Raw genomic sequence first — 23,066 nt, 5'->3', positions numbered from 1 at the left:
CCCCCCCCCCCCCCCCACGTCAAAGTCTGACCTAACGTGCTCCCCCCCGACCGGCTCAGATAGTCTCAACGAGTGTTCCACAACATACTAGAGATGAGAAGTGAACGAAAACCTCCACATTACTTGGCGATCGCCATTTGTTGTGGTCTGTATCCAAATCTCAGGACGCTAGAAAGCAAATCTTGTTCCGAAATCGCGCGATAGCTCGCGCCACAACCGGTGAAGTTGTATCAAGATGGAAGTCAAAAGAGTTGAGATATCGGCTCTCCTTCGTGCTGGCTACAACAGGTCTGACATAGCCAAACAGCCAGAGTCGCGGAGAGGCTCAAGAATGAAGACCTGAAAGATCTTCACCATTCTTGAGCCTCTCCAGCACAAAGGAGAGCAGATATCTCAACTCTTTTGACTTCCATCTTGATACAACTTCACCGGAGAACAAATTTGTATTAATGACACCTGCCTATAAGGTCGAACGTTTAGTTTGTTTAATGGAATTTTTCACTCCGACATGTAAACGTCTCTAAAGATCATGAAACTGAGTAACAGAACTTCTGCAAAGCCCGGTAAAAGCGAGAGGTCAGTAACAGCTTTCATTTTTTCTTACAACTTTTCGGTGCCCCCCCCACTAAAATGAATCTGGATCCGCCCCTGAAGTCACGGAGCTGTTACAGCATTTATCATTTTATAAACTTCTGAATTACTGTATTTCAAAAATGTAATCAAGGTTCTGGAATGCTTTTAGTTTTTGTAGTGACGGTGTGGTATGTGTGACTATGCTGCTCAATTAGCTGGTGGTCACTAGTTGTCTCTTCAGTGTGAGACGTGGCATCCACTGACCTCAGTTTGTGCACATTACACTGGTTGGCCGCTCATGCACCATCCCTGATGTTGATGTACATTATTTTAGAAATCTAAACCCGCTAATCTGTTCGGGATGTAGCATAACATAATTAGCACAAGCAAATTTTTTACTAGAAAACATTTATTTGTTTTGGAAATAAAAGAGTAGCAGCATTTCGTTGTGTAGGTCAAGACAAAATATTTACATTGTGTGTTAAAAGGAAAGTTGGACAGCAAAGGTTTGTAAAGAAGTTTAAGCAGTGACGGCATCGTGCTCCTTAAAGACGATGGTCTTTGGGTTGATTCCCACACTCTTGGTGGTGTTGTGAGTTTTGTAGATGCCGATGAGACGGTCGGCGATCTCAAACATGTTGTTCCTCAGAGAGATGATGATGAACTGAGCGTTCTTTGTTTGCTCCTGCACAGAGATAAAAGCAGGGTCAAAAACAGTTCCTCTGAAGAGATTTTTAGCACAATTTTACACCATTTTGCTATAAAAGCGTATTTTAAAGTTCAGAATGAGAAATTGAGGTTTCTTCTTGTGACACAGGTTCATACTCACATAAATGTAACAGGCCACAATGGAGACGTTCTTGAAATCCAGAGCAGCGTCGATCTCGTCCATGAAGTAGAGGGGTGTGGGCTTATAGTGGTGCAGAGCAAACACCAGAGCCAAGGAGCTGAGGGTCTTCTCTCCTCCTGACAGGTTGAAGATCTTTTTCCAGCTCTTCTTTGGAGGACGAACACTAGAACAACAGAACAGAAAGCAGGTACTCAAATACAAGGGCTGGATTTATGTATGGAACAAAACATGATTCAAAGAAACATCAGAAATCCTACAGAAAGCATAAGTTTCACATGTGAGGATGTGGCTGTGTGTCATCTGTTAGCCAAGACTTTAAAGTGGGCTGTGGTCTCTAGATCGACTGGTTGGTCAGTTTGCTCCCAGTTGAACAAATTTGTGTTACTCATAAGGAGAAAAGTGCTGATACAACAGTTTTAGTGGTGGGAGGAACAGACTGCTAGGACTAACTTGTTTAATGTGAAAGAAGTTGGTGGTGAGGCTGAATTTGGTTTAAACACATTTTCATATCAGCGCAACAACAGACACCGTCTTCAAACAGTTACTAACTTGTCTCGTTCCTCAAAAGTTCCTGTGTTGGGATCAAAAGTTGATATGGTTCTATTTTCAGAAATAAATATAGTCCATGCTTGTCTGCAATGAGTCAAGTTCAGATGATTTATTGTGTTGAAAATACCTGCATGCCATGTATATTTTTACTTTACCTGGAACACTAAGGCTAGCAGGTTATATACAACCAAAATGTGATCATTGACTGGTTTAAATTGGACCTAATCCAGGTACCATTCAGTTGACCAAGATTTTCTGTGCTTGGCTACAAACCTGCTTTAAAAGGTTTGGAGGCGCTGTGATGTTTATGAACCTCCTACATGTGTTAACTCTCACTGCACCACTCAATGAGCCACCATGAACAACTAGGACCTGCCGCTGCTCGGGCCATTATTTGAAACTCACACTGAGTGTCATCCACTCTTTGGCAAACAAAATGGCTGCAGCCTCAGTGTTGACAAAAAGGAGAAAAAGAGCAGAAATTCAGTTCCAAGCTGAAGCAGCACTTCTGCTTTTCATGGTGATGTAAGCAAAATATAACTAAATTATACTTGATAGTATAAAGGCCAGAGCATTACTAACATTTGTGCCATTTATTATTAGAACTTACTTGTTTACTTTATTAACAGTATGTAGAATGAGATTGCCTCAATTGTTACAGTTGGACTTGTGGCTGCTCAGTGTATATATTTTTTAGAATAAGTTACAAAAATATAATTTTATGCAAGATGTATTGGAAATGTAAAAAAAACATAACCTCATAAAGAAATAGTATTTTGTTGGAATGAACCTTTAAAAGTCTAAGTGGACAGAACATTTTGTGTAGTGTTAGCTTCCATGGAATCAACAAAATGTGCTTCAAGTCACCTGAGTGACTCTTTTCCTCGTCTCCTACCTAAACATGATGCCCTCAGAGAAAGGGTCCAAACTGTCCACCAGCTCCAGCTCTGCATCACCGCCCTGTGTAAGCATCTGGTAGTTTTCCTTCAGCTTGTTTGTGATCATGTTGAATCCCGTCATGAACTCATTGAGACGCTGTTTGCGCAGATCCTCGTAGCCACGCTTGAATTTGTCCCTCTCAGTAGTGATCTCATCCAGCTGGGCCACACGCTGCAGATACAGCTCCTCCTGAAACACACAAACACATGCAGTCAGTCAGTCAGTGTGTCTTGAGCACAATTCCTTATTCATCAGTTCAAAACAGGGTTCCTTAATTAATTTTCCACCATGCTTTTTATGTTTTAGTTAAAAGGTTTATAATTAAATCACTATTGGAAATGTACCTCTTTCTGATTAATTGCTGTGAACCAAAGATGTAACATACTTTCCGGACTATAAGCCACTACTTTTTCACACATTTTGAACCCTGCCGCTTATACAATGATGCGGTAATGTATAGATTTTTACGGGCGACATTCATGCCGCAAATACGTTTAGCCTCGTCGCATCAGAATGAAATTACCCAACACTGTTGGAATTAAATCAAATGCGCTCTCACTAAATTCTTCCAGTCTTATAGTGTGATAATGTACTAAATGCAGCCATTAAACAAGTTAAAATAACAACTTCTGCATTTTCAAACTCATTCTATTGGCCAAACACACCTGTACAGTCAAAGCTGAGCTAAGCTGTAAAGTCTGACATGAAGGAATCAGAATTTGAATTTGTACCTCTGACAGCCTTCAATAAAACTGAATGAGAAATGTAGTAAATTTTCTTTAACTCGAAACATCACACGACTGATCTCTGAGCCCTGTTAACGACAACATTTAGTAACCTCTGCTCAGGAAACACAGCAGGATGTGTGATCATATTTGTGTGTACCTTCTTCTTGTACTCAGCGATAGCCCCGAGGTTGGGCTTCATCTGAGCACACTTGGTCTCCAACGTGATCATCTTGTTGATAACGATGTTGGGATCTGAGATTTCCTCAAGTTCAGCTGCAGTAAGTACAGGAAGCTCCTCTGCTGGCTTGTCCTCAATGGTATGAAGGGACAGCTTGGTGGCCTGTAGTATGAAAGCAACAATAATCATTAAAAACAGATCATCAGCGTGAACTGAAACATCCGCAGCTTTCAATAATTCAATCAATAACTGCTTTCATCCTGGAAACTAAACAAAACAAAAAGATCTATCTGAAATCTATCAATGTACTATTAACCAGAAATAACATTTTTTACTGAAAATTTTGCAAAATAACGTTGCAAATTGTTACAATAATAGTTAAACATAACACATGAAATAATTAGAACAGCACCAAATAAAACAGACTAAAAATGTATTACAATATTACAAATTAAGGTGAAGGGTTTAGTTCAGGCAACTGGACTTATTCTTGTGATCTTGAAGACGTTTCGACTCTTCAAGATCACAAGAATAAGTCCTGAACTAAACCCTTCACCTTAAGATGACCTGGACAACTGAGAACCTTCACAGACAATATTACAAATAAGGGGCTTTTTTTGCCCCTTTTACATTGGTTTGCACTGGGATGAGAAGAACAGCAAAGTGTTACCCCCCCATTGGATTGTTTTTGGTCACAAAGTTTTATGATCACAGCATTCACAGCAGAACCTAGAGCCAAAGGTACAAAAATAAAACTCAAGTTGTTCTTAAGTCAGACGCCCTTCCTCACCCACCTCTTTCTGCCAGTGTTTGATCTTGTTGTTGTGGTCATTGATCGTTGTCTCGATCTGCTCGATGCGGAGCCGGACACTCAGGGACTCCTCCTGCAGTGCATGCTCCTGCTGCTGCAGAACCTTTATCTCCTTCAGGACCCCCTGATACTGCTCCTGGACCTCTGGTAGTGCAGCCTGGAGGACAAGAAAATACATTAGTGCTCCTTTCAGGTAAACTGGAATTCCTTCATATGTGAGACCATTGTAGAGAATAATCTACAGACTATTATACAGATTTATCCTATTGATTACTTTTCCACCCCTAAAAAGCAAAATGATCAATTCATTCAAGTTGTTATTTTGACAAATTGTAGGTCAATTTATAAGGCACAGTATGAAATGAAAACATAAGTTTACAAACTAAAGTGCAAACTGTCGGTTTAAACTGCAACCCCCAATATGATTCAAATAAATAAAAAAGATTAAAGTTTATTTAGGTCAGAAGGGCAACTCCTAAAGAAAACCAAGTTTCTATCAAACCCTTCAACAAAGACAAAAAGTCTGTTCTGTATATTTAAGAAAGTGCAACCTGGACTGGTGGTGGGAATTATACAAGCACATAACAGCTAAAGCAACTCCTGTTCCCCTTAACGTGCAATTGTTCTCTGACTTTGGTATTAGCTTCAAATTTGATTAAAATATTGCCAAATTCACTGCACAACCGTTGTTTTTAACTTCTGTATATGGTGAGTTTGTCAGGTGACAACACGGTCATAAAAATCTGGATTTTAGCAGCAGGAGGTCGTTCAACATGTCATCTTCATGAGTCATGTTTCATTCACTGTTTGACGACAAGAGCAGGATAATATGTAAATCAGTACAGCTTTTTCTTTTAGGAACTTGGTTGTATTAAAATACACTATATGTGAGCACAGAGAGCAGAGAAGCCTCCACGCTAAGTCATGCCTCTGCTGCTGTGTACAAACCACCTTTTTGTTCTGTGACAATTTCAAGAACTCCCATAATCTGAACATTCTGAGTCTTTGGAAACTTTCACATTTCACTTAATTGGAATCTGTCGTCACCCATATTTCTAAACTTGTTTCTAAACAAAACAAACCAAAAAACACCTTGGGGAATTATAAATAGAAGTGGTTTTGATTAAAAACGGTAAAAAAAAAAAAACATATTCAAAAATCGAGTATTGAATAGTGTATTTTTCATTGTGTTGTAAAACTTTTATTTTTACATTACAAGATGTACAGCCTGAGCTATCAAGATTTCAAGAGGACCATGTTTACTGCTATCAAGAATGTCCTCTGGGAGCAGCTTTGGAATATAATGCTCTAAAATAGCTTTCTGTGGAAAAAGATGCCCAGATAATAAACAGTCTTAGACATAAAGTGAATATAAAGTGCCAACCTCAGCCTCTTGACAATTTTTCATGACCTCTCCAGCCTCATCTTCCAGTTTCTTCAGTTGTTCTGTGAGTTCTGCCATTGATTTCTCATTCTCCTCCAGCTCGGCCTGCACACGAGCTACACTCTCCTCACACTTCTTTAGGTTGCTAGAGAGGACAACAAAAAGAAACAGACATTAGTCTTGGACAGAGCAGCGGCAACTGATTTGCATGATAATAATTACTAGTGAGGTCCCGTTCAGTCTTGCGAACTTTCCTGAGTCACTGCTGAGGAGCAACTCTGTGTTCTATATGGTTAAGTGGATTCCGGCTCAGTCCATAAACTTTCAACATTGAGATCTAATGAGCAGCTCACCCATACGGTGATCCAGGGGGCTGAGTGTAACGCGAGCAGCAGCTTCAGTGCTCCATCTGTCTGCACGGGATGGATTCAGGCACAGTAGTGTAGGTCATCCACAATTTGGTGGTACTCAGAGCACAATACACAACCAGTAAACGTAAAATTATCCAAAATAGGCTTGAAGCACAAGAATATGCTTCAGGTTGTGTTAGCATAGCTCACTCAAATAAGGCTTTATCCACATTATTTCCATCCTTAATAAATGTTTGGTAACACTGAAACAACCTTCTGTCTTATTTCTGTTAGCAAATAAACTAATTTGTAAATTAGGTAGGGCTAGGGTTAGGGAGTGCTATTGCCAGGAAAGAACCAATGCTTGGCACAGCATTTGTTCCCAGGATGATAAACTCTAGTCCTCTGTCATTTAATAAAACTTGCACCATGTTTCAAATTGGCAAATGTACGTCCCAGGTGTTCGACCTGACACATTTTTACGTTTCAGTTGACAGGCAACTGTATGTGGGTAAAATAGTGATTTGACGCGGCTCATAAATAGTACTTGTTAAACAAGACCAACAGTAATCCCTGCACTGCTGCACTGAGGCCGTCAATCACGTTAATATGGCATGTCTGTGAAGTCATCCAACACAAACACAAAAACACATCAGTGACAACACTTGTCAGAGGACGCTTGCTGACATGTTTTGCGTGCATTAAAGAGTGAACATGGTTAGAAATTTCGTTTAAATTGGAAAATAAAGATGGTTCTAATATTGTGGTTAGATACTGCGCTTCTCAACTGTGACCACAACAGCTTCTAAAGTCCGTAACAGCGGGGGAGGTTCATCTGTCTAACTAATGACTTTCGGACATGCTTCAGTGTCTCACTTCATAAGTTGCACTGTGTTGTTAATCGGCTGGACAGCTTCTCAAGCCAAACAAACCACATGACATGCAGCCACCAGTGATATTCTGCTACAGCAGACTGCCAGGCCGTTCTGCCTTCATGATCCATCTTAATGGTCCACATACTGAGGACTAGACGCCTGTTAGAGTTGCCACTGACAAAATACTGATTTGTTCATAAAAAAATCTTAAGAAAGAAGACAGAAATTCAGTAATGTGCATGAAACCTAAAGCTACTTACATGTCTACAGGCACAGATCCTTAACATTAGAAATACTTCTTTAATGGGTTTGACAAATGTAACTAACTCCACCCAGAACTAGCATGATGTGTTGCCCAAAAATGACAGACATGTCTGTAATAGTATCACTGCATGACAGACTCTCTAATATGCCTGTATCAGTGAAAAATCATCAAGGAATCAAATAATTATGAGGACCAAGCATTGATAAGTACTAGTAAAAATATGAAGGATTAAATAGTCCATGCTAGCCAAAATCAAATGTTTGCTTTTAAACTGATTCTGTCCAAAAATTTTTTTAATTCTGCACTCCTCAGTGCAGCTATGAAGAAACGACAGATTGAGTTGGCACCAAAAGTCACCTTTCAGAAATTCAGACATTTCGGCTAACAGCAGCCTTTATTTACAGTATCTAGTAGTATTTAGTATCTATAGTATGTGGAGCCACTATATTTTTTCCTGTATTGGTAACACGTGTCCACTTGCAATAAAGTTGTAAATTCCAGTTTATATCAATTTTTGTAAAATAAATAATCAAATAAATTCAACTTCTGCTTATTCTATTTTTACCTCCACCAGGAGGTTATGTAATCATCGGAGTTTGTTTGTCTGTTTGTCTGTTAACAGCATAACTCAAAAAGTCATGGACGGATTTTCACCAAATTTTTACAGAATGTCCGAAAGAGCAAAAGTAACAATTACATTTTGGAGGTGATCCGGATCACCGTCTGGATCCAGGATTTTTTTTTGAAGGACTCTACAATTGAGAGATGCTGTTAACAGACAAACAGACAGATGGCCTGGCGGAGGTCTGCGCTCTCCGAGTGCTTTTCTAGTTCAGCTCTGTGCCCTTTTAACTGAGTCACACTGTACAGACACTGCTTGGGGTTCAGAGGGTTAACTTGTTATTAAAATATTTTATTTGTCTTGTGGACAGCTTCACACTAAGAGACATAATTTATAAAAATGAAACCAGACACTGTACAAATTTTGTTGCCACTTGCTGATGTGATTCTGTGATAACCTCAATGGTTAAAGAAGGTAGAGCAGCTGAACCTTTCTGACTTACAGCATGAGTGTGTGAACAAAGCAAATGTGTAACTACAGAGCTTAAAGTTGCCGTACTTCCTTACCGATCAGCTGTCTTTATTGCCACTTGGGCCTTGGTTATGGTGGAGGAGCACTCGTCTAGCTCCTTGTTGACCTTGTCCAGCTTGTCCTGCTGAGCCTTCAGCTTGTGGCTATTGATGTCCACAATGAGGTTGTGAAGCCTTTTCACCTCATTTTCCACTTTCCCAGCCTTACTGGATGCTGCCTCATAGTCTGACAGCACAAGAGGGGGACAGAGGGACAGAACACACAGAGAGTAAGAAGGCAGAATCACATTTGTGTTGGCTATTCAGGATCTGATGTTATGTAATCAGAGGAATTAAAAATATTTTCACGAATCAAACTCATGTGAACATGGACTGCCTTTGACATTAGAACTAAAAAACAATAAATTAACATAAAATTTTGACATGACAAACTTCACACCAGTATGTGAACAGTAGCTTTGTTCATGAATTATAGTAAGTCTAGCATGAAAAGTAAACAAAAACACATGTAACATTAATATTTCTCAATTTATTATTTTATTTTTACTGTATGAAGAAGGACTCTACCTTTTTTGAAGGCCTCCAGGCTCTTCTCCATCTGTTTCTGCTTGGCCTTGTCTGGGGCAGCTGCCAGCACATTGGCTTCAAGTTCCTTGATCTGAAGTTTCAAGTGAGTCTCCTGGTCAGCTAGACTCTGGAGGAAGGAAAGAAGGAAAACACCCAGTCACATAAACTTGCAAAGAGCAAAAAGATTTTATCAGCTACAACTGTCAAATTTTATGGTTTCTCATGAATAGCACAGGTTATTATTTTGATTGCAAATACACCCAAATGGGTGAGACAGAAACGCAGTGAATGAAAGCGATGTACAGTCATGCTGTTGGCGTATTTCTCCAGGGTGTTCTTCATGTCTCGGAGCTGCGGCCGCAGACGCTGGACGTTTTCCTCCAGCTGCAGCTTTCTCTCTTGGCAGCCCTGCAGCGCCGCCACTTTCTCATTTAGGTTCCTCTCCATACGGTCGAGCTGTAAAAAAAAAATACATAAAAATCAACATTTCTCGTACACTGAAGACTTGCTCTGATAGTTATCTGATAGCAGAGTACATATTCATGCAGCATCTCACAATCAGTTCTCAGGAACAAACACTATTTCAAGTAAAACAAACAAAACTTAACTACATACAGATAATTTCACTTGACAAACTAGTTTTACAAAAATAAAGCCTAGTGTATATTTATCTGAGCTGATAAAAATCTTACATTTAATCTGCATTTTGAATTCAGACATTGAATTGTAGAGTAGACAGAATATCTATGTTTTATTGTTAATATATAAGAATTGTTATTTATGTCAATCTGTTCTCATATTCCAACCACATTTGTGCACCATCTGGTTATAACATTAAGGATCATGTATGAGACATATTTGAATCTTTTTCTCAGATTACGTTAAACAGTGGGGGAATTATTGAACATGCAATATATTATGGCTTTGAAGTATATGTTCTATTGAATCACTGCTGTTGCTGCATTAATGGCTTTCATTAATTGTACACGACTTCTGCATGCACGCTACTACAGTAAATGCAGCGCTGCCTTGAATACATTTCTATTTTAAATTAAACACATATTTCATTTTAAAATGTTTCATATCTAGGAATAAATAAAAATTATACTTTCACTTTGGACCGTTTTTTCCCCCAACACCAATCTTACTATTTGTATTTCAAACTCACCTCTGCCTGGGAAACCTCAGTACCAATTGAAGAGCCCATTCTACCTTTCAATACTCTTCCTCCTCCAGTCATGGTTCCTGTGAAACACACACCACACCACAGGCAGATTAGAAAAACAAGTAAATCAAACTTCAACCAAAATCTTCACTGAGAGCCATAAGTACATGAGCCAGAGAAAAAAAAAAAAACACATTAGCCATCTAGACAGAAAAGGTAGATCACCTACCAGCCATCTCAATTATCTGTCCCTTCAGGGTGACCACTCTCCACCGCTTGTCTTTCTGGAACGCTATCCTTGTGGCCTGCTCCATGTCTTGGGCCACCAGCGTGTCCCTTAAGGCAAAGTAGAAAGCTGGGCGAACACTCTCATCTTTCACCCGCACCATGTCAAAGAGACGAGGACAGTCCTCTGGAGTGCGAATGGAAGCCATGTTCTTCTCCCACACTTTCATCTGTGCCAAGGAAGTGAATAGAAATTAGAAGGAGCAGAAAGATACAGAGGCATGAAATATGAACACTCAACAATACTGAAAAAGTTTGGCCCTGCTATGGTGTACGTATTAGAGTAAACATGCATGATATTTCACAGTAAGGCAAAAAAAAGCATTTACAATACAAAATAATCTGTTTAAAAACTCTTGACTGAGCATTCCAGAAGTAGCCATCTTTACCTTATCAAGTCCGATGAAAGTGGCAACCCCAATGTTCTGTTCTTTGAGGAATGTGACGCATTTCTGAGCTGTGTCAATGGTATCCACCACGATGTTGTCCAGAGCACCACAGCTAGAGGAAATGGCCACATCGTACTTCTCATCTATGGCTCCAAGGTCTCCCTAAGGGCATCAGAAATACTTGAACAATCCAGCCACTATAGCTTTTTGTTTTTCATTTCACATACAGAATTCTTTAAAGTCAAATACAACAAACTTGCAAAGCTGAAATTGATGTTAATCGACAATGATAAGACTCAAACTGGTTTGTAGATCATTGTTAGATGGCCATGAATTAATGTGCTGCTTTGTAATCCTGATTAATGATGTTATAACAGCTTTTACCAGTCTTCCAAAGATGCCAGGGATTTTGCCACTCCTCTTCTGCTGCATGAGGGCATCCAGAACTTTTCCTCGACTGCGATTGGAGGACAGAGAGCTCTTGGCTTCATCCACCTTCTGCCTTAATTCCCTCACCACTTCCCTTGTCTCATTATCCATCTTCATCAACTGTTCTAGCTCTCCCTCGTCCTGCAAAGAAAAAGGGGAGAGAACTAAAGCAGAAGTTCCAACAAATGACACCATTGGCTGCGCAGATATCCATGAAGAACAGATGAAAATGAGTTGCAAATATTGACCCATGTAAATGCTCTTTTAAACAACGTTGATCTTTAGTTTTACCTTCTTGAGCTCCTGTTGTTTCTGGGGTATTTTGACTTCCAGGTCTTTGATGGTGGTGCGACGATCCCGCAGTGTGTCAGAGGTTGATTGAAGCGTCTGCTTGGCCGTGTTAAGCTGTGTCAGAGCTGTGTTGTGGCGGCTAAGGTAGATGTCAAGCTCCGATTGAGCGAGGTCCATACGAGACCGGGTCTCGTTTACAGCTTTACTGAGTTCCATGAGCTCTTTCTCTTTATTCTGGAGAATAGAGGAAGAGAGGTTGGTTTAGAAAACAAAGAGAAAAGGTTTTATGCAAACAATGCAAGAAGTCTACTATTTAAAGTGAAACTGACAGCAAACCAACACAAAGAAGCATACACATACCTCTTTATCCTGTTGCAAACCGCTGGTCTCCTCCTTCAGACTCTCCATCACCTCCTTAAGTTTTTCCTCTTCTTTCACTTTCTGCTTCTCCAGGTCTTCCTTGCGAGCTGTTGCCTCTGAGATGGCCTTCTCACTTGTGGCTGGTATACCACGCACTTCCTCCAGCTGAAAGGTGAGCCAGACCAGAAAACGTACAAAAACACATGAGATGTGTCAAACTCTGGATTCTGAGCAACTATGGCTACGTGCATTTAGGTTCAAATTGAGACAATTCATTAATTCACTCTCCCAGCAACCACGCATGATTGGATGAAAATGTGAAGAGATCAGTGAAAGCTCTGGGAGACAGGAGGTGTTAAAGGTGTAAAATAAGTCTTTTGCCAATGACAGTTACAAAAAGCTGTGCTACGCATTCAGGAGCAGGCCAAAACACACAACTGTAATCAACCATAAACATACATTTAGAAATGAGCAAGCCCTGGTTAAGACTGGCACAACAATCTGCCGCTTGGCAGGGCTGAAACAAGTCAAGGAGTGCTGTGTATATAGTCTATGTTTTGTAGGGTTAACTGCGGGTGAAATGTGAATGTGGCTGCTGGGAGTGTTACACAAGCCAGGCCATAGTTGACTACCACACAGCAGAACACTGCTCCCCAGAGGTCTGCCTGCCTCTGCCCAGCTCCCCCTCTGACCAAGATGTTTCCAGAGCACAGCTATTGTAGGTGGAGCAGATAGGATTTTAGAGCAGAGAGGGAAAAGCGAAGATATACCTATAGTTTACAAGAGAACTCTAGGTTTGTTTAAAAAAAAAAGTAAGTGTGCAATGTACAGAAACATTTGTGTAAGAGTCAGGATGACCATTACTAGTGAAACAGAGCACATGCACACCATCAACTTGGGTGTTACTTCACAGCCCCCTAGTGGCTATTTTTGGGCAGATAGCTGTTAATGCCATGAATCGTGATTTACAATTTTATATAGGGTTTTCATTTTTCTGTGGATGTCAGCTCATTTAGAAGATGTACAATGATTTATCTTAACCCAAAGTAAGTGATACACAAAAAATGAAGGCAAGACCTTGAGACATCTAACCTAATTTTTCAGTCACACAGGGTTTAATATTTAAAACCAGTCAGCAGCAATATTCATAGGTTCTAAAAGAAACTGTACTAAATATTGCTTTGTGTAGCAATTGCTATAATGTATAATTACATCAGTTACATTACTTGTCAACAACAACTCCTCCCGCAGCCTGGATTTTTGCTTGAAAAAAAAAAAAAGGTTAATATATACATTTTTTTCTACACACATCGTTATCTTTAAAACCTATAAAATGCTTAGTGTTCACAAAAAAGCAAAACAAACCAAAAAACCTAGCAGCAGACTAGGATCATTTTAAATATCTTTAGAAATTTGTGATTGTAAGGTTCAGTGGAAAATAAGTCCTATAGCTAACTGAAAATTAAAGAAACACAGCATAAAATGGGGCATAGTAAAATAAACAAACAAAAAACACTGACAGCTGTTAAGCATGAGTCCTTGATGAGATGGATGCTGTGAGGAGAAAAAACTCAAGTGATCCTCATAAATTTGAGTGCAAATAAACATATTTGAAACAGAACTTAAAATGAAATTTCCAAAATTAATTTATCACATATAAGCAATTCGCTGTAAAGCCTTGACAAATTTCTTTTCCTACAGACTCTAAAACAGCAGCTTGTGTTTTCAATAAGCAACAGAAAGCATATTTTTAGTGCCCATGTTTCTTTCTTGGCCACAGCACAATACAAACAGAGTAACACGGGGGGTAATGCCACTAGTGCAATATTGTATTTGTGAATGGATCTGTATTGTAACTTCATTAAAAGACCTAAAATTGTGCTCTCCTGATCAATCATGTGACTGTGTGCCTCTGAACTCAGACAATGCCCATAATGATGTCAGTGTGACAGTCTAACCACTGCAGAGTAGAAAACAGTAGCACTAAGTAAAATCAAGTCACTGAACACTGTAATAATAGAAGCAATTTAAAGGTCAACACACCTTTTCTTTGTCCTTTTCCAGCTGCTTCTGCAATTTCTTGTTCTTGCTCTTGGAGTGTTTAATCTTCTCACGCGCTTCAACATCCTGCAGATCCAGCTGGGTGAACTTCTCCTTCTGGGTCTCAATGTACTTGTTGAGCTTATTTTGCTTCCTGGTGGAGGAACAGCATTGTTACGTGGCACATTCAAGTTAATCATGGAAGAATCTACCGAAATATTAAACAAACTATGGTAGTCCGAAAATTTACAAAACAATATATAAATAACAAAGAATAACAGACTCATAACAGACAGCAAGTTCTTCATATTAAAGCTCATCCAGTTTCAGGTTTCTACATATCATTTTTGAAAGATGTTTTGTCAGCTTTAAAAATTATTTAAAAAGAAAAAAACAATTATGAACTGTTGGCATCTAATAAAATGTGAAGTTTATACATTTTGTTATGAAAAACTAACAACATTTTTGCAACAACTTGTGTAAAAATATATTAATTACTTTGGTTACTTCTGCATATTCCCGATTTGAAACTGGAATTTTTACTCTAAACAACAAAGTCAAGCAAGACAACAGCCATAAAATGATATGATAAGCAGAAAAGTCAGTAACATTCAAGCATGGTATACTGGTTAAAAGCAGGAAAGAAGTGGAATAATATTTAGTTTTTAAATGCCTTACTTCTCCACATTTTTGAGCTCCTGGTTCATTTTCTCCATCTCCTGCGATATCTTTGCATTTTTCTCAGTGAGTTCCTTTGTATCATCCAGGATCTTTTGCTTTTCCTGCTCTTTATCCACAATACGTTTCTGCAGATCATGACTAATGGCAGAGAGATAAAGAAAAAAACATGAAACTGAGAAAAATTAACAATTTACACTTCAAACAAAGGACCATAAGGTTGGACAGCAGAGAAACATTCCATGGTGCTCTTGTGAAAGTTTAAAAATTGAGATATTTTTTTTCTCTTATCTATGCCACTGTTAGGTCTACATTTTTGCTTTTGTTGTTTAATTTTTCATGAACAGAAAAGAGAGATGATACTGTGTACTCACACATGGTACTGGTACAGCTGGCTCTTATGTTTGAAGATGTCATTCTCTAGGGTGAGGAACTCCACAGCTTTGTTCTTTTCTCCCTCTAGAGCATTCTTCTCCTTTTCCACTAGCTTCACTCGGTTTAGCTGTGACAGTGAAAATATTGCAGTAGTTAATATCAGGTGGCAAAGCTCATGGTTTCCTACACTGAACAGTTACAATAAAGTAATAGTAATAAAAAAAACTTAACACACTAACATAGTAAGTCAGGACAGAGAAAGAAAAGTTGGTTAGCTAAACAGTATGAGCAGATAGAGTCTGAGTGTTGTCACCTTCTCTCCTCTCTGCTCATTGAGTATCTCAATGCGGCGAGCCAAAGTTTGGATCGGCTCCTTGAGACGGCAAGAGCCAATAATGTCCTCCAGGTACTCCAGCATGCCCTCATCATGCTCTGTCTGACCTTTAGGCTTCATCATGGCAATCTGTTCCACCTCACCCTGGGTACAATGCAGAACAACACATTGGCAAAGACATGCATGCAGTAACTCACTGAAAGCAGAGATAAAAGTTATAGTCAGACAGTAACTGCTAGAATGAGTAACACAAAAATGTAAAAAAATAAAAATAAAAAAAAGAAGTCCACAGGTTTTAACTATTAAGATATGTAGCAAACTGAAGGCATAGCTCTAAACTTCAAAGGGTACTAGTCTATTGCTTGCACACACACACACACACACACACACACACACCACACACACACATCCAACTTCAGATTCACACTACACTAAAGTTGTGTACTAAACATTAATTTATATAAATTTACACTGAGAACAGATTTTTCCCACTCAGAGAAACTAAGAGGGAAAAAAAAATTGTAATCAAACTTGTAGAACTGCTCATTAAAAAGCAGATATGATACAATCTGTTGAACACATACATTATCTAGTCACATATGTTAAAAATGTTTTGGAACACCTAAAAATATCTGTGCTAAAATAAAATAGCATCACCTCCCCACCTCCCCCACTTTAAACCCCTACCCAAGAAAAATATGTGCAAAAATTCTAATCATTTCATTTTAAAGTGATTTACATACAAACACTGTTGATACCATGCAAATGTTGACTTCTTGTAATTACATTGCAGTTGATTTTCTAAACACGACTTGGCATCAAGTTAGGAACAACTCTCCACCGTAATTATATTTGTCTGAACATATGTTCATTTTTATTTATTTATTTTAAAGAGGCTTGCTTGGAATAACAATATTGGTAGTTATGAAATTTCAAGTTAAACAACTTAAATGCCGTTATGATAAAAACAAACTAAGTTTCAAATTAGATTTCATTCATGTGTAGGGAAAAGAGTGCACCCCATGTATTACTTTTATGTATGAAAGAAAGAAGAAGCCAGTAAAGGAAGAGAGGGGGAGAAAAAAAATCCCACGTCATCCTCTGCTCTGACCAGTGCACAAAATAGACAGCTTCCCCTTTGCCAGAGCCCTGGAAAAGTGACCTTGGAGAACAAGCCCAAGTCTCTTCCCATAGTCATGCAGCCATGTCATGGACAGAAACATCCAAGGAGAGTGAAAATGGACATGCCCACACATAAACACACAAAAAAAACGTCAAGCAGGGCAGATGTAAGTGCTCAACCGAAAGTACAACATTTTTTAAAATAATAATAAAAATAAATAAATCTGAAAAATTTGAACATCAATGATTTAATCAGCCATGTTGCTCTGCTCTGACGCAAGTCATCATCCAACATGCCTTGACTTAATCTGTAGTAATAGGTAGGTCACACATAATAAGATGGGGTAGGAGTGTAACTAGTGAGCTGGTCCAGACTCAGGAAAACACAATGCTGAAGCAAAAACTCTTTTTTAAAAAATCCAAGAATATAAAAATGATTTTAAAATATTCAGGAATGCATTAAATTCACAGCAGAGATTAAAAAAAATATTTAACTAAAATTAAACTCATGGCAATGGAGGATGTTTGATCCCGCCACACTGAAGCAGCACTGCTAATATTGGGGTTGGGTTCTATTCTCACACGCCAATATTTACGTGCTGCTAAAGCGTGGCAGGTAGATGGGAAAGGGAGGGGAAGGGATGCCCAACCTGTCCCCACTGGTGAGTGAACCTCAGCAAAGATAACCTCCACTACAAACTGTAAGTGAACTGTTCAACTACAGCCACTCACATGCAGGTCCAGCAAAATTGCATCTTTTCCTTAAAATTCTAAAGCAGCAAATAATGGTTCGCACCTTTTCCACATTGTTTCAAACCATGATGCGCTGCTATAGCAGTCTAAGGGCTAGCAGAGGGCACATCCTCTCCTTTGCAATTCCAGTGCAACAGGTTATTCCCACAGACAGGCATGGTTTAAAAGTAAATATGAAACATTTGACTCAAAGAGGACTGGGGAATGGGCAAAGAGCGAAGAGCAGGAAATCTCTAACAGAATGGGATGGTCACAGCAGGGATAAAAAAGCAGAGTTAGAAGTGGAAAAGGAAATTACATAAAAAATTTACAATTACCTGTAAGATCAGAAATCTGTTGTGGTCCAGGTCAATACCATGGCTTCGGAGTAAAGCCCCCACTTCTTTGAATGTGGCTTTCTTGCCATTGATATGGTAGGCTGAAGAATTGTCTTTGTTGGCAGTCCTGGAAACATAGAACTTGCTGTTGGGGATGACTTCGTAGTCATCTCCTTCCTGGCTCAGAGAGGTGGGGGGAGGGGGAGGGGCAGAAGAAACAGAGCAGCTCAGAACAGAACAGTTCAGGAGAGATTCAAACAGTCCTACACATGACATTATAATACTTAATCCACTGAGGGTGGTTAGAGAAAAACACACCACATTAAAAACTGTTAAGTAAAAGGCTTGTTTAAAAAGCACACAACAGACCTAGGCCTGCCAAAGGAACAAGTACATAAACCCTATGCATACTGAAGTGTAATCTGCCACATTTAGAGAATTTAAGAAACATGACAGATAAAAATGATGACATTTTAAAAACAATGCCAAAATGATTTGGGCTGTACATTTATCAATTTTAAAGCATGTCTCATTATTGAAGTTGTGTACACCACCTCTGATTTTTTTCACTTCAGAAGTTTAAGAAATGGGGCCTGTAAAGCTGTCAGAGTACACATAATGTTACCATTAGTTTAACAACTTGATTTAAATTGACTTTGAACTAATGGAGAAAACAGAAAGGCTGAGACATATTTAACAGTACTGCAAAGCAAAAGTTACTCACACCCCATGTGGCAGATCAGAAATAGAATCATGTTTAATTCTTTAAACTACAGCTGAGTCAGTTTTCAAAGCAATTTGTCATCTATTGCAACAGAGTGAATTTGTATCATATTACAAACACCCAATTTCTTAACTTTTAACAGCAAAGTCAAATAAATGTAGACTACTCAATAAATAGCACATTTTAAAAAATTGTTAAAAATACAGAGATCAATTCTAGAACAATATGAATCGACTATGGGATGTGTGGGTGTAAGTTGTAACTTTCATGACTGATTTGAGTCTGCATTTAGTCACTGATGTGATAACTGTGCAGCAATATTATCTCATGAGGACTAAAGAAAAATCTATTTAAAATTCAAGAAACATTTCTCTTCACAACAAAGTATTTCTGATCACCTTTTTTCAATTTAGATTGCATATTTCTTGACTTAGAGGGAGTGTAGTGTGTGTCTGTGTGACAGAGATATACATGCATACATATATACCTTATCAATAATCTTTTGAAAATGCACCTCCACAGTACAGCTTTGCACATCTTTGTGTTTATCAGAGCTGTGAATCAGCACTGAGAGTTTTTTCGATCTGATCTTTTGAGCTCTGTATCCAAACACAAAGAGCATTGAATCTATCACATTGGACTTCCCACTTCCATTTGGACCAATGATGCAGGAAAAGCGCTGAGAGAAGGGGGGAGAGAGAAAATAAAAAAATATAGATAAATCAAATAAATAAAAACATACAGCACTCATATGCAAATACTGTAAATGTATTAACTTTCAAAGTATTTCATTACAGCATAGTAAGATTGCAACAGTGAATGAATTCCATATGGGTGTAGTTAAGATTTATTTTTATACATATATATTTGCAGAGCAAGAAAGGGAGGAGGAAAAGGTGAAAAGACAAAGTTTAGAGAAAGTCATAATTTAAGGAAAAAGTGAGCACACCACTAGATCACTACCCCTTATAAAATACACTCACTAAATCAAAATGGAGGAGTGTGACTCTTTCCACTTAGATTTTCCCCCCAAAATCAATAAATATTATACCATAGCATCATTAATAATTTTGTACAGCTTTGTGACTTCCACTACAAAAGGCTAGATGTATGCAGTTTCAGAATCTGAAATTAAAGACTAAATAAAAAAAAGATTAAGCTACACTACAAGTGATGTTAAATCTGTGATCTCAGCACCACACATTAACAAAGTATTTCCCAGGCAGGGATTACATTTGTAACCATGTTTGGTCGTACCTTGTGAAAAGGCCCCAGAATCTGCTCGCCTGCGTACGATTTAAAGTTGCGATTAACTAAATGTGTTATCATGAGGCGAGGAGCGCCCGGTTCATTGGTCATTGCTGGGGGCGGGGGTGGAGGGATGCTACCGAGAATCTCCTCCAAACTTCGATTATCAACCGCCTCGGCAGCTTCCCCGTGAGACGGATCTGTGGCACACACAAAAAAGTCCAACTTTTTATTCCTCTGTGCGACTCGTTTCAGGTGGGGGACAGTGGTGCGTGGGGGAGGGGTAGAGGAGCACAAAAACAAACAAACAAAACACAGGCAGCAAGTTACAACAGCAGTCAAACAACGACTCCCGAGAAAGTTGACAGGCGTTATTTTTCTTTGTTCTGAAAACAAGAGCCAACGCTAAAAAACAGAAAGAGACCGTGGCCGCTTATAAACGAACCCACATTATGATACAAACGCTCTCCACGAGAAGCGTTGATACGCGAAAGTAGATGCGCCACATTCATTTCGTCGATGATAAATAACTAAAGTACAAATTTCGATCATCGGCGTCACATTTTCACTCATGCTCAACTGTGGCCAAAACACAGAGGGAAATCTTGTTTTGCGATAATAAAGTATAACGTAAAAAACGATAATGTTGCCATCATACCAAGCCACAACGACCTGTCCAAAATCTATTGTGCTCACATAAGCATAAACAAGCAAACGAGTCGGTTGTTTATAAATTAAATTATTCCAACCAAACATCCAGTGAAGCATTTCAACTGATTCTAACCAACACAACCATCACCCACTGCCTGTGTACATCTTAAGCTTCGCATACAAATTATTTTATATCAAGTTATAAGAATTAAGTAAAACGCCGTTGTGATCAACAACACTAAACACTTCGTTATTCGAAATAAATTACCTCGTTTGCTGAAAAGATCCGAGAGGAAAGTGCATTCGACGATATCAAAATCATCTCAAAAATCATATTATTGATGACTGGCACTTTAGAAAAAAATATATCAGCCATTCTAAGTACGTATTGAGATTTCAGCTAGAAAAAAAAGCTTTACAGCTATGCCAATTGGCCACTACCAATACAGCAGTACACGCAAAGCCATTGACTGAACAACTTATTTAGATTCACAGACACCAAAACACCCTTTGTTACTTGCCAGTTGTCGGCGGTGCCTCCTCTTGGCCATTGGAGTTGGTTTCTTGAGGGGGTACATCCAGCTCGTCTTCGGAGTCATCCCGAGGCTGCGACCCTTTCCCTCTTGGCTTGGCGGAGGCAGTTGAGCTCTTTGCAGTTTTAGATGGCATGATTTGAAATCTGAAGGGGTCACTGGTAAAAAAGGAATATCCATAAGTGTTTTTTGTGCCTGTCAATCTCTCAACTCCACTTTTAGTCGGTCACACGCAGCAAGTCTGTCAGGCTTTCATCATTACCACAATCACATCTCATTGCCGCCCTTTATACTGCTAATCGGTATACGTTCCCATATGGTTATATAGTTGTAACAACAGTAGATTCGTTATAACACGACTTGCAGTGTCACATGAACAACGTGAGTTATTAAAGAAGAGTCGGCCTGAAAACGTTAGATGAGATGGCAGCGATCCGGCTGCTAATCTGCGTGATGATGGTAGAGAACCTGATACTAATTTAGCCCTAAACCCAAATAACCGTAAAAAATTAATGTACGCATCCTGTGACAGACTAATTTTTGTGACCACCTGCATCTAAAATAGGCGTTCGATTTAACGCTTCACGAAGTTGGACGACTGAAAACGTTTGCAGTGTTGAGAAAACAGGAAAATAAGCTTAACGTCACGTCAACTGAAAAAACACAATTCAGTTAGTATGCAAATAGCTTAATTCGCTCCCCAAAGGTCTAAGCCTAGCCCATTTTACAAGAGCATTATAGTGAATAAACGCAGCTAAACAGGCTGTAGTTGGTGGTAAAGACGCAACGTACTAAATCGATCGAGGTCTCAAACTGACACTAATATTAACTTTCATCCCCGCAACTTTTCTGTTGGGGGCGGAGGTGTAGACGGGGCAGCCTAACTCGCTGGGTAATTGGTAAGCGCATTCAAAAATCCAATGGAACCTAACAGTAACATTAGACTAACTTTGGAAATACAAGATCGTTTACCAAATAAGCGATTTGGCAATGCGAGCTTGGTCACCGGATAAAAAAAACACATAGTGCAAACTTTGCCACGCTATTTTCCCCTTGCTAATGTTACCGTTAAGTTAGCTGCTATCGCTAACTATCTAATGTCAAATATCCCAGCAGAGCTAGCATAAATGCTAACATAGACTTGTTTCGAATCTGTAACATTAAATGTAGCACTGTAGGGTTAACTGTACTTAAAGCTAACGTTGGTGACATTTTTGAATGGTGGGAGCGCCTAACGTCGGCTAAGGCTAAAGTACTTGAACAAAGATATTATAGCTCAAAGTTTAGTAGCCATCTACAACATGAGCATTAGCTTGGATAATCGGAAAAGTTTCACGCTACTGTTTGGACTGTGTCTACAAATTTGCGTGAAATGTAAGAACAGGCAAAAAAGCCTGATTAAACTACGCAGTCTGCGTGACGCTAGGATGTTCGTTTTCCATCATTGGTAATACTAAAACTCAACTTAACGTGTCGTTAATGCAGAAGTCTGGTTTGGAAGTAACATTACGCACTGCAGCAAATAGACGGAACCCAGTCATTACTATACGCTAAAATGTCTCTATGTACCTTCCACAATAGCGCACGGTCTGTTAAGAATCTTCCTTTCAGACCCAAGTCGCAATTTCGAAAAAAGTATTCGTCAATCCAAAATTCGGCGAATAAAATCCACAAAATTCAGCCCCTTGTCATTCCGTGTCGCTCTTCTGCTTGAAAACTCTATCTTGTAAATGGCGCCTAAACTGTGCTGTCGAACCAAATTCGTTACAAACTGACGCAAGGCACCATGGAACGTTCAAAGGGCAAGGGAAAAAAACACGAAATTCAAAAAAGGGGACGAAGCCAACTCCGCCTCACTCCAAACACACGATATTCATAAGACAGAAACCCTCAGAGGAAAAAACGAACTTCTCCACTATGCTTTTCCTTAACGACGTTTCATATTATTTAAGATTATTGTCAGTTTCAAAGCCTAATGTTGTTTCTACGTGTTCAAACGGTTGCTTGGATACAGTAAAAATGGAGTCCCGCCCCGAGGAATAGTTTTATATTTCAGGAAATATTGTTCGGCGGATCGGTGATTAATGTTAGTGTACCTTGGTTTTTAATGAGTCATATTAAATACATTTATTTAACAGATGTGATTTGTGCTTCTAAATATTTCGAAATATCCGTTGTCAGGGAGGCGAGATCTGCAGTTCTCGCGATAAC

General features: G+C 39.1%; 1 protein-coding gene across 3 annotated transcripts; it reads right to left on the bottom strand.

Moving 5' to 3' along the window:
- Positions 1-952: 952 nt before the first annotated feature.
- smc4 (structural maintenance of chromosomes 4) lies at positions 953-22,601 on the bottom strand. 3 transcript variants are annotated; one of them, XM_022207158.2, is made up of 24 exons: positions 22,425-22,601; positions 20,844-21,013; positions 19,681-19,871; positions 18,911-19,102; positions 17,700-17,876; positions 15,487-15,651; positions 15,173-15,300; positions 14,799-14,939; positions 14,124-14,274; positions 12,081-12,245; positions 11,721-11,954; positions 11,385-11,570; positions 11,001-11,162; positions 10,556-10,781; positions 10,330-10,406; positions 9,465-9,617; positions 9,162-9,288; positions 8,631-8,820; positions 6,013-6,157; positions 4,612-4,785; positions 3,797-3,979; positions 2,868-3,100; positions 1,403-1,586; positions 953-1,258 (listed from the first exon to the last, which is right to left on the bottom strand). In XM_022207158.2, exons 2-24 carry the CDS (start codon positions 20,989-20,991, stop codon positions 1,094-1,096), a joined length of 3,897 nt encoding a protein of 1,298 aa, XP_022062850.1. In that variant the 5' UTR covers positions 20,992-21,013; positions 22,425-22,601; the 3' UTR covers positions 953-1,093. The 3 variants fall into 3 exon arrangements, with proteins under 3 accessions (XP_022062850.1, XP_051814361.1, XP_022062851.1); XM_051958401.1 differs by lacking the exon at positions 22,425-22,601 and having other exon boundaries at positions 20,844-21,621; XM_022207159.2 differs by lacking the exons at positions 20,844-21,013; positions 22,425-22,601 and adding an exon at positions 20,591-20,768.
- Positions 22,602-23,066: the final 465 nt, after the last annotated feature.

Source organism: Acanthochromis polyacanthus, chromosome 13, assembly GCF_021347895.1.
Source record: "Acanthochromis polyacanthus isolate Apoly-LR-REF ecotype Palm Island chromosome 13, KAUST_Apoly_ChrSc, whole genome shotgun sequence".
In the NCBI taxonomy this organism is placed as follows: domain Eukaryota; kingdom Metazoa; phylum Chordata; class Actinopteri; family Pomacentridae; genus Acanthochromis; species Acanthochromis polyacanthus.
Note: the sequence above shows the minus strand (reverse complement) of the source record. Positions and strands in the feature narration are given on the sequence as shown.